Source organism: Phallusia mammillata, unplaced genomic scaffold (assembly GCF_965637545.1).
Source record: "Phallusia mammillata unplaced genomic scaffold, kaPhaMamm4.hap1.1 HAP1_SCAFFOLD_376, whole genome shotgun sequence".
Taxonomy (NCBI): domain Eukaryota; kingdom Metazoa; phylum Chordata; class Ascidiacea; order Phlebobranchia; family Ascidiidae; genus Phallusia; species Phallusia mammillata.
Window position 1 is genome coordinate 1 of NW_027649106.1, and position 11,494 is coordinate 11,494.

The 11,494-nt window shown below is 36.5% G+C and overlaps 3 protein-coding genes across 3 annotated transcripts; 2 read left to right on the forward strand and 1 right to left on the reverse strand.

Moving 5' to 3' along the window:
- The first annotated feature begins 5,496 nt into the window (after positions 1 to 5,496).
- Positions 5,497 to 8,407, forward strand: LOC145208842 (putative RNA-binding protein 19). The gene has a single exon (XM_080079088.1). The coding sequence runs from the start codon at positions 5,589 to 5,591 to the stop codon at positions 7,305 to 7,307; it is 1,719 nt and encodes a 572-aa protein (XP_079935214.1). The 5' UTR covers positions 5,497 to 5,588; the 3' UTR covers positions 7,308 to 8,407.
- Positions 7,465 to 8,407, forward strand: LOC145208843 (tRNA (adenine(37)-N6)-methyltransferase-like). Its single transcript, XM_080079089.1, has one exon. It carries the CDS (start codon positions 7,465 to 7,467, stop codon positions 8,329 to 8,331), a length of 867 nt encoding a protein of 288 aa, XP_079935215.1. The 3' UTR covers positions 8,332 to 8,407.
- LOC145208844 (charged multivesicular body protein 2a-like) lies at positions 8,007 to 11,494 on the reverse strand (the record flags this gene model as incomplete). The annotated part of the gene is given in 3 exon segments (XM_080079090.1): positions 8,007 to 9,702; positions 9,783 to 9,937; positions 11,383 to 11,494. Coding segments are annotated over 3 exon segments (469 nt in total), but the record flags the coding sequence as incomplete, so codon positions are not given.

Consider the following 11,494-nt stretch of genomic DNA (forward strand, 5'->3'; position numbering starts at 1 on the left):
ATGCCTTTGTTCTCTTATAATTACTTTACGTTATATCCCGCTGCGCTTGTGCATTTTCGCCTGTTGTGCTTGCACTATATCGTTCATTGCTCTGATGAAGCCCTACCGTTCTGGTGGGCGAAACGTTAGCGAAATACAAGTTCTTAAAAACAACAATTAGTATTTTGTTCAGCATTACACCAGTTGAACGACAAATCAGTGGTTGCGATATCTGGTACAATAACGTGGTTTGATAACGTATTTTAGAAGTCCTCAAAATTAGTAAAATAGCACGCGTGTTTGTGTGTGTCCAGTCCGCCATAAACACCGAAAACTTCCGACAGAGCCGGTGCAGAAAACAATGGTCCGCAAACCTGCGGCCCTCGGGCCAACCGCATTGAAAGGATTTTGTGCCGTCCGTTTAGAGGTGCAGATTTCTAAATAAGTGTGGCCCGTGAATCTACTTCAGTGCGGTGCTTAGAAGCGATTCCATTAATTTTGGTTTCTAAACGGATTAAATATCGTCACTGAGCCGAGTGGTAAAGCAAGCAACAATTCACATGTATACATTTGTAAATCGTAAAAGTCAGGTAACGTAATTCCTATGTAACGTAATAATACGGTCAAATCGTAATCATTTTACGCCTCGAAAAGCATAGATTACACACCCAACGGATTTGTTATTGCCTCTAGTTACATTTTTTTTGCGACCCACCAGAAAATAAAAGTTAATGAGGAAACTTAATATTAAAGTGGGGTTTATTGATACAACAACAAAAAGTTACGAAACGGAACTATTCTGCGATGCCCTTGGAAAATTGAAACGACGCGCCAGGGCGTCGCGACGCCTTGTTTGAGAACTACTGACATAGAGTATAGCACCTTGAAGAATACTGACAGAGCACACGGACTATTGCTACTCTGCAATGGTAGAAACGCAAAACTGAAGTGAGGTTCTATCCTATAGTCTGCACGCATTCTGGCTACACTGATTTTGAAGCGAATCTTCACCACTACAATCCTAACCTATAGAAAAAGCAACCAGGTTGCAACTAATTCTGATTTATGGCGACGCGAACTAACTAATGATCGCGTGCTGAGTTGGCAACAAAAGCCTGAGGGCACATGGAACGGAAAACTGTAAATCTAGGCAGACAACTTTGTATTTGGTCGTAGAAATGCTTGTGCAAAAACGTGGCAAAGGGAAACTTGTGTAATTTTGACCATTTAGGTTTGAAGCTATACTAAAGTAGCTATAATCGAAGAACACTGCAGAAAGTACCATGACAAATTAAAGTTATTAATGCAATTAAAGTTATCAAAGCTTTGCCCGAGTTTTTGGGTCTACTTTGGTGTTAGCACATTTCCCCCGCTTTAAACCAGGCAGTCGAACCGAAACTGAACCTTAATTAACGCGCCAACCGGTTTGCATGGCTTATTTTATTAAATCTGAACCAAACCCGAACCGTCACATTTTGTAAAAAACGTGAAGCGGAGTAGAACCCCATTTTTGTGTTGAAGCGTAACCGGAACCGAACCCATAAACATACAGCCTGTATTAGCACAGGGCGTGTCAAAAATTACGAATTGTAGGTGTCGCGCAGTACACAGTCAAAATTCTTTTAATGTTTGTTAAGGCCGTGTAGACCAGGGGTGTCAAACACGCTTACTTAAAAGTTTGTTTTTGGCACTCAACATTGTTTAAGTTTGGCACCCCTGGTGAAGACTGTAGATCAGGGGTGGGCAATTAATTTTGGGGCCGCATCAGAAAGCTGACTTGTGTTGGAGGGCCGAACAAACAATATCTTGAATTTAATTCTGCTCAGAATTTATTTTCCCCATTGCTTGCAACATTGCGCTGAAATCTTAAACACTGAATTTTTGTTCATTTATGTTACAAATGTCTTGACTTTGGATTTATCACATGTGGATGTTCATTCGTATTTTTGATTTAATCGACAATTTGCCACACGGTCTTCGTGACACATTGGGGCCACCAAGACCGTACCTACTTTATTCGATGTGATTAAGGCTGAATTTATTGGCAACAATAAACTTTAACGATTGTGGAACTAAAAAGTTGATTTGCCGTTACCTATTTTTAGGATTCGGCATTTTACCTAATTTCATGGCTATTTGTAAAACGTGAGCACTGTCCGTGTTAAGGTACGCATGGCCTATGTCCATAGGCGCCGAGCGGTGGCGGGGTGGCGCCGCCCACTTGGGTTTAAAGCAAGGGTCTCAAACACGCGGCCCGCGGGCCGCATGCGGCCCTCGAAGGGTTTTTGTGCGGCCCGCGAAGTACACATAACTTAGAAGTTATGTGTTTACAACAAAACAATACAACAAAGCACAGTGACTCTTTCACTTTGCTACACTGTATATTTGTTTGTTATTTATTTCAAAATTGTTTTTTTTTTAATAAAGTAATGGCATTAATGAACAATTCCCTTTTTAATCACGCAATATGTTTGTTTTCATGTTACACTGTAACAAATGTTTCGATAGTGCGGCCCTCGACTTATCTTAAAAGTTTGTTTTTGGCCCCCAAAGCCGTTTGAGTTTGAGACCCCTGGTTTAAAGCAAGGTGGCGGCCACCGTGGATATTTTGGGTTGTTTGTAGCGGTATCGTACGAAACATCGTAAAATCTAAAGAAATTTGGGAACAATTTTGCTTTTAAATAAGCATGCTGGCATGACAGCAACAAAACGTGTCAAAACTGCAACCTGTTTTGGTTAGTGCTTTGTTAATAAGGTCAAACACACAATTGTTGGCAGTGAATGTATGGCTATTATTGTGTAAAATGCGATTTTACTGTAATAAATGGTTATTTTAGGTGACAAGAGCAACAACTTGACGAAAGATTTTCTAAACGTTGCTAAACCAATAATAACGTTAAGGCAAAGTGTTTCAAATGAACACGTTGGTCTGTTTTTTAGGAGTCATAAATGTTTGCTTTAAAAAACGTTTGCAACAAAAAACATTTTTTGCACTGAAATAAAAATGTTTGCACTGAAAAATAAATGTTTGCATCGAAAAATAAATGTTTGCACTGAAAAATAAATGTCTGCCAAAAAAATGTTGAACTGCACTTGTGGGCCACCGTAGTTTTTTCCCCTGTACGAGTTGTATTATTTTAGGCACAAAGCATCCATGGGCTTTATTGCGTAACAATGGGTTGGACAACTTGTGTTTAACGAATTTATGTGGACATTGATCAGCATCACATGCAGCGCTGTTCGCCTGCACATGTGCGTCACTACGTAATAATATACATACATAACAATGACAGTATTTCGAAATAACAGCAATACTGTCGTATTTCATGTCAGCATAAATAGACCTAATTTTCGATCCACGTTTTAATTTACTTGACCTCACGCGGGCCAGAGAGGGACAACTAATGGGTCGCAAAATGCCCAGGTCTGCTGTAGATGATGGTAGAATTAAAATTAAACGAAATGGGATTTAAACCGATTTAAAAACGCGAACCGGTTTGAACCAGATAATGTGCTCAAACCGGAACAAAACCCCGAACCCGAAAATATGCATTTTTTATGACCTGAATCGAACCCCTAAAACAATAAAAAAGGGCCAAGGATCCAACCCGAACAATCGGTCCCACTCCCTGATTTAAACATTAAAATTCTATTTGAAATGATGCGCATTTCTGCGTAAATATTTTTCATCTTTTTCTATTGTAGAATAATTTCCCCTAAACACAAAAACCTTACCACAAAATTTCAGGTACCATATCAAATGAAACATTAATGTAAAACACAAATCAAAAACGTAAAATCACTGGAAAAATGACATGATAAAGAGCATTTTAATGTGATCACGCTTCAAAAAATATAAAAACTCAAAATAAAATAAAACCATGCAAAATCTTGTGCGTCCATTGTGACATATTTTCGAATTTTATTGTCATTAATAGAAATCATAGCTCTCAGTGTCAAAACACACAAAAATTAGCCGTAAACAACCTTAATTTTGAAACTGTTCCGGAGGGGGGCTTTTAACCAGCAGGATACCATGTTGTAGCCTAGAGCTTACTTTTTTCTATCCCGTTGCCGTTACGACACACTCTTTGCGCATTTTTACAGCAGAACGCTTTACGCGAGAGACCTTTTTAAATTTTTCAAAGACATGTAGATTTTTTCTAATGCGGAAATATATTAAACAGACAAATAATTTGTTTATTTTCCCTCAAAGCTTTTTTGTAATCACCACTGCGTATTTCACTACAAATTAAGTCAATGTGCATGAAAGCATAACTGCACTACATGCGGCAATTATCTCCTGTTTGCAGTGTGTGTGCCACGCGTGCAAAAGTTCTTGCATATAATCAGTAACAATTGGCATTATTCCGTAAAAAAGTAATTTCTTGACACGTTTAGGTTTGTCCTTTGTCCTGAAGTGAGGTTTCCAATTTTTATGGCCAAATAAAACCTAAGTCAAAACAAATGCATACTAAATCGACTCGTGATAGAAAAGCACATCAGGGTTGCAAACATAGCACGGCACTGAAGTATAGTCTGTTTATAAACACAAGATATATATCCACACGCTTATGTATATGATAGATTTCTGAAATTTCGTAACCTGGTACTGATTGCAATTTCATGTTATTCTGTACAAGCTGATTAATTGCATGTTAAACCGTTTTTAGAGTCGATACGGCTTTCCCGTTTCTAATGTGCGAATTCGTTATGTTGGCGGTCGGTCATGCCCTTCGATCACTTAAGATGTTCACTTCTCATTTTCGATTGGCTAATTGGAACTAGTCATAACCTTGCACGTTTGCACTGGATGCAATTTCTAGTCGGTCTGCAAACACTGATTGAATATGTGCTAACCGTTCGTTTTTTAGCGCTGGTAGGTCTTTCCCGTTTCCATGGAGCGAACTCGTTATGTTAGCGGGTGGTCATTCCCTTCGATCATTTAATATGTTCGCTTCTCATTTTTGATTGCAGTATTCCAACAAACTAAAATTTTGCATGTTGATAATGGGTGCAATCTGAAGTTGGTCTGCAAAAACTGATTCAAAATTAAGGTTGTTTACGGCTAATTTATTCGCATTGGAAAAATTAAACAGATGTTTAAAAAATTGAAAAAGGTCTCTCGCGTAAAGCGTTCTGCTGTAAAAATGCGCAAAGGGTGTGTCGTAACGGCAACGGGATAGAAAAGAGTTAGCTCTGTTAAAAGCCCCCCTCCGGAACAGTTTTAAAATTAAGGTTTTTCACGGCTAATTTTTATGTGTTTTGACACTGAGAGCTATGATTTCTATTAATGACAATAAAATCGAAAAAAAAGTCACAATGGACGCACAAGATTTTGCATGGTTCTATTTTGTTTTGAGTATTTATATTCTTTGACGCGTGATCACAATAAAATGCTCTTTATCATGTCATTTTTCCAGTGATTTTACGTTTTTGATTTGTGTTTTACATTAAAGTTTTTTTTGATATGGTACCTGAAATTTTGTGGTAAAATTTTTGTGTTTAGGGGAAATTATTCTGCCAAAATGACACTGGTACAAAAACGTGAGTCCGTCGTGGCTCGTGGAATTAGTTGCAGGTGGATTTGATTTTGTACAATTACAAGCATGTCTCGCTTAATTATAAAAGACTTGCCGGAGAAGTTAAATATCAAAAATTTTCAGCGTGAAGTGTCAAGTTATGGCACGGTAACAGACTTTCAGATGATTCATACGAAAGATGGGACATTCAGACGATTTGGTTTTGTCGGTTACAAATCGAAGGAAGATACAGACAAAGCATTGCACAATCTAAACAAGAAAATGATTTTAAATCAAAAAATTAAAGCTGAAATTTGTAACTCTTTGGTCAAAAGTAGCAAAAAACATGCAAACACAACAGCTGTGGATGGTGCACTTTTAGGTAAGAACAATTCTGCAGACCTTACATTTTTGCATTCAAAAATGCAACAGCCCAAGAACGATAAAGCTAAACAATTAAGTGGTTTAAATGTTTCTTATGATGAGGATCGATTATTTGTCACCAATTTGTCTAGTAGTTGTACCGTGGATGATTTGCAGCTTCTTTTTGCTTCTTATGATTCAAAAGTGCAAATTAATATTCCATTGAATACTCGAAAACAATGCATCGGGTATGGATTTGCAATGTTTTCAAAGCCTTCTTATTGCAAGCAGGCTTGTTTAAACCTGGATGGGTCTATTTTTCAAGGAAGACAGCTTCATATTACCCCAGCAAAGAGTAAGGAAATAGATAACAAAAATATCACAGAGAAGAAAAAGCCTGTGTCTGAGAAAACACCAAACAATAAGTTCAACACATTGTTTATTGGAACAAATTCGATTGCCAATGTCATAGCTGAAAGAGTAAAGTGTGATAAAACATTTTTGGTGGATGGCGCTGGAAATAAGACTGCTGCCGTTGGAGTGGCTCTTGGTGAAGCACAAATAGTAAAAGAAACCAAAGAATTTCTGGAAACGAATGGTGTGTCTATTGGTTCGTTTAATGATAATCATTCAGAAAGAAGCAAAACAGTAATCATAGCCAAAAATCTTCCACTTTCTGTTACTTCCTCAGAACTGCATGAAATGTTTGAAAAACATGCAAAGCTTGGAAGAGTTCTTCTAGCACCATCTGGTGTAGCTGCTATTATTGAATGTCTTGATGCATCAGCAGCCAAAAAAGCATTTATGAAGCTTGCATATCGCAGAATACATCACAAGCCTCTGTATTTAGAATGGGCTCCAGTAAGCATATTTGACAATAAAATATCTTCGGAGCCATTAAACAATAATAAAATCTTTGTTAAAAATCTTAATTTCAAAACCAATGAAAAAAATCTAAAGTCACACTTTGAAACTGTTGGTGAAGTTGTATCCTGCTCTGTAGCAAAAAAGAAAAGAGCAGTTACAGGGGAATTGTTATCTATGGGGTATGGCTTTGTAGAGTATAAGTTAAGTAAAGACTGCACTGCTGCTTTAACATCATTAAACAACTCAAAGTTAGATGGACACATGATGAAGTTGGAACCAGCACAGGATAAACACACAGCTCCAGCAAAATCCAGTGAATCCTCAAAACTGATTGTGCGTAACATTCCATTTCAAGCAAATGATAAAGAAATTGAACACCTTTTTAAATCTTTTGGTGAATTGAGATCAGTCAGGCTGCCAAGAAAAATTAAATCTGGAGATGACAGGGATTTACACAGAGGATTTGCATTTGTTGATTTCATGTCAGTTGAAAATGCTTTAAATGCATTTAATGCATTAAAAGATTCTACTCATTTGTATGGTAGAAGGCTGGTTTTAGAATGGGCGACAACATAACATAGTAAATATGGTGTAACTTTTTGCAGCTTCTTGACAGAATTGCATTGTTTTTGACAGGAGAAACGTGATTTTTGGTAAGGACATAAATATGCACGTTTAGAACATTTTAAGTTTTTGAAATACTGTCTCGAAGACTATCTTGTAGCGGTGTGCAATGGAAAACAATCTTCAATTTCAACCTATTGGTTATGTTAAGAGTTGTTTCAAAAACAAAAATGGCACTCCAAGACAACCATCCATTTCATCAGCTACCAAAGGAGATTTGTCAATTCTTAAAACGGTTTTTAACAACCCTGAACACAGTCTTTGTGGAATATCACAGTTTTCTCATGTTTGGATTATATTTTGTTTTCACCTGAATGAAAGCAGCGGCCTAAAAGCAAAGGTTAAACCCCCACGATTGGATGGCACAAAAGTTGGAGTTTTTGCTACACGTAGCCCCCATCGCCCCAATGCAGTTGGACTTACTTTGGCAAAACTGGAAAATGTTGACAATGATACAATTTTCTTGTCAGGATTGGACATTGTTAGTGGCACACCTGTGCTTGATATAAAGCCCTACATTCCAGAATATGATACACCCCGCCTGGGTCTGTCTGTAATTGATAAACCAAAAAGCTCAGATCAACCACTGTCTGAATTAGCTGAGGCAGAGACTACAAACATAAACGTTTCTGATTGGCTAGTAGAAGCATCCAAAGACCAAATTAATGTACTTTTTACCGAAAGAGCAATGCAAAACATAAAAAAGTACCAAGTGAAGGAAGACACATCATGTCAGTGGAAATTGGATCATATTTGTGCTGACGATATGGTTCAGGTGATAACCGACATCTTAAAAGCAGACCCTCGATCAACTTATCGCAGGCAAAAGTGTGGTGATAGACTTTACTACTTTACAGTAGACAGTGCACATATAACTGCATGGTTTGATGACACCACTGTGCCCAATACTGTTGAAGTCTTAAGGATTGTACCTTGTTTACGTTTAAATCAATACACTGAAACAAAACAAACTTAAATCATCAAAATTATTAACTTTTCAAATATATTGTGCTTTGTTGCATTGTACGAAATAGTAAACAAATACCATATTCTTTTTGTGTTTTTCTGGTTGAAAACAGACGTTTTTACTGATTATTTTTGTTTTGGTAACCCACATGTCCAAGTGACCAAGGTTCTTTATGCAAGTAACGGAAGTATTTGTTTAAAATATGATTGACTATGTTGTAATGAAAACATATGCTGTCTCTGGTCATTTGGTAAGGAAAACATGAATAGCTTGAGCATGTTGGTAAAAAAGAGAAATTCACTTACTGAACTGTTGAAGACCAGTAATATGCGATTATATGAGAAAACAAGGGTCACCAGACCCACAGGCCATAAAACAATTTGTATTTTTTTTCATTTGTTGCTTTGCAGAGAACGGCTGAACATTATGTGTTCCATGGATTACTTTCAGTTTTTCCTTAACAACATGTAGGATAACTTTGACAACACATATGAATAATCAGAAAACAGTTAGCTACAGCCCAGACAAGCCTAAATGGTATTAATATTATAGTCCATGAAAGACTGGAAGGCGACAAGCGGATGGATCCCACTGAAATGTGAAAAAGTTTGGTGGCCCCTGTGACAGAACATCATTCAAAATATGTACATAAGGCATTCAAAAGACAGCTTTCTTGAAAAATAAAAGTACAGTAAAACGAACATTTAGTCCACTTTTATACTTGTAAACAAATATGATAACCCAGGTGCAGACTAAAGTACTTTTTAATTACACGAGCAATTTCTACAGCATAATAGCTGTTACTTATTTACCTATCTACACATTAAAATGCATAACTCTTTGCAGTGTGCAAAAGCTAACTTATATACAACAACTGAGATGTTAACAAACATATTTCTATAAATTTTATGCATTTGCAATCTGTTGTGTTGATAGATTTATGTGAAAACATGGTCACAGTCATTTTTTAATATCACATTTACCAGAACGTTGGTGGGATGTTTAAACACAAAACAAACAGTTTAATTATATATTGCATAACTGTTATATGCTCTGGTCCATTGTGGCCCCCAATTTCCACCATGATAACAGACCTCTAACCATGCTGGACAATAGCATGAATTGTCTTGATAAAAACAAAAGTGCAGGAATTGTACGCCATAAACAATAATGATAGTTCAGTCTCTTCTGAGGTTGTTAAGTCTTGCTTCCAAGTCTGCATCAGCACTATCCACTGGGCCACCACCAGCACCCAATGCTGTGGGGCCAGCTTTTGCCTTCGACGGTCCAGCCAAGTTGCCTGACTGTGCAGGTAGTCCACCAAGTTCTTCAGTGAGCTCAAGTCCAAGTTCAGCAAATACTTCCCGCACAATTTCATCACTAACAAAACGTTGTTTATAGTTACGACCAAAAAGGCATCAGTAACATATTAAAAGTTTAGTAGCCACATTGTTATTTACCTTTCAGCTTCATCATCTTCACCTTCCATTGCATCATCAATTGCATCTTCCATCATTTCACTTTTCATGTCCAACATTTCTGACTGTCTTTCAAAATCTTGCATAATCTTTTGCATTTGTGGCAGTTTCATCTGCTTATTCATGTTACGCATAGCCTAAAAGGACATTCGGGGTTACAACAAATCCAAGAGAGTCTCTAAAGGCCAAATAAAAAAAATATTTATGCATTTCACCTAAACATGTTAAGTCAACAAAATTCAAAATTTTAATGAAATAGAAAATGGCTTTCCTACATGTTTGAAATTTATTTAAACTATATCGTACTTAAATCATTTGCTATACTTCAGATGTAAATTTGTTACCTATTTCAGCTGAGACTATATTTTTATGCAGAATTGTGATTTTTTTCTACAAGCAGAAATAAAAGGGACCCCATATAAGAGTAGTACACTATAATTGGTGACTGCACAGTATCAGTATTAATAAGGCCTGATCATTTTATGTTTGCAAAGACAAATAGGCAAGAAATACATTTATTGAATTGAACCCAAGCTTCAAAGCTTGTCCACTTTATGTTTATATTATTTGCATGTTTAGAAAAGATGAATTTCTAATTGTGTGACTGCTGGCAATACTTAAAACCACACATAATTTTACCCAGGTGTAAAGCTTTCGTCACCCTTTATTTTCTAAGCATACCATTGCTTCATATAATTGCACTGCATAGCAGCATGGTAGCATGGTAGCATGGCCAACTATATATGTAACAACCAATCAACTTCACAGCATAATCTAAAAAACATTGCCCAGTAGGCAGTAGCATATGTGGTGCATTAACAGAAGCCATTCCTGATTGTAACCAAGCAATTGGACACTGACTTATATTTGGGAGTGTATGAGTAATCAATGATCAAGCAAAAATTTTACAAAGCAAACTAAAAACATTCTATATGTAACAACTGTTTAATTTTTTGCAAATTAGGGTTTGTATTCTAACCTAAGGGGCCTATAAATATAAAACAAACAGTTAAATGCATAAGGGTAAAAAAGGGTGATGGAACAAATTAGGATAGACAAAAAATAGAAAAAAAACATCAATATGTAACACCTTTATTAAATTGGACCCACAACCAGGTTTTTTTTAAGGTTTGGTTTGGGTGACCGCTAAGTAGTTTTAAGAGACCGCAAGTGTTTCATTTAAATACCAAAAAATAGCCATATTTGCTTAAATGAATTATTTATTAGGCTACTGGCAAATTTTGGGAAACCGCTGGAGAAATTTTTAAAAAAATTCCTTAAAAAACACCTTAAAAAAAACACTGCCCACAACAACAAACTAGCTAGCAATAGCAATTATGTCTGCATGGAGTGTTTGCGTCGCTTAAATTTAGTAATATTAGTGTTTGATGTATGTCAGCTGCAATGCTTCTTTTACACACATATATATAAATATATACCACGGTTCAAATAAGACCCATTACAAAAGTTACCCATTTACTAAAAAAAACATTGGTTATTTTAACTTGCATTCTATAAATGTGCACTCACACCTAGTGTATATTTGCACTCTGTTAGTGTATGATGTACTATTGATCTTTACCTTAGTTACACCTTTCATTGCATTCATCATGGCATCTTGACTTTTTAAAGTGGTAATTTTTAGGGAAACTGCTTGAATATTTGCCTTCATCAGCATGAATTTTTTGACGTAC

What these genes read in the sequence shown, in the direction of transcription:
- LOC145208842 (XM_080079088.1), top strand. Translation starts at nt 5,589, where the DNA reads ATGTCTCGCTTAATTATAAAAGACTTGCCGGAGAAGTTAAATATCAAA.
- LOC145208843 (XM_080079089.1), top strand. Translation starts at nt 7,465, where the DNA reads ATGGAAAACAATCTTCAATTTCAACCTATTGGTTATGTTAAGAGTTGT.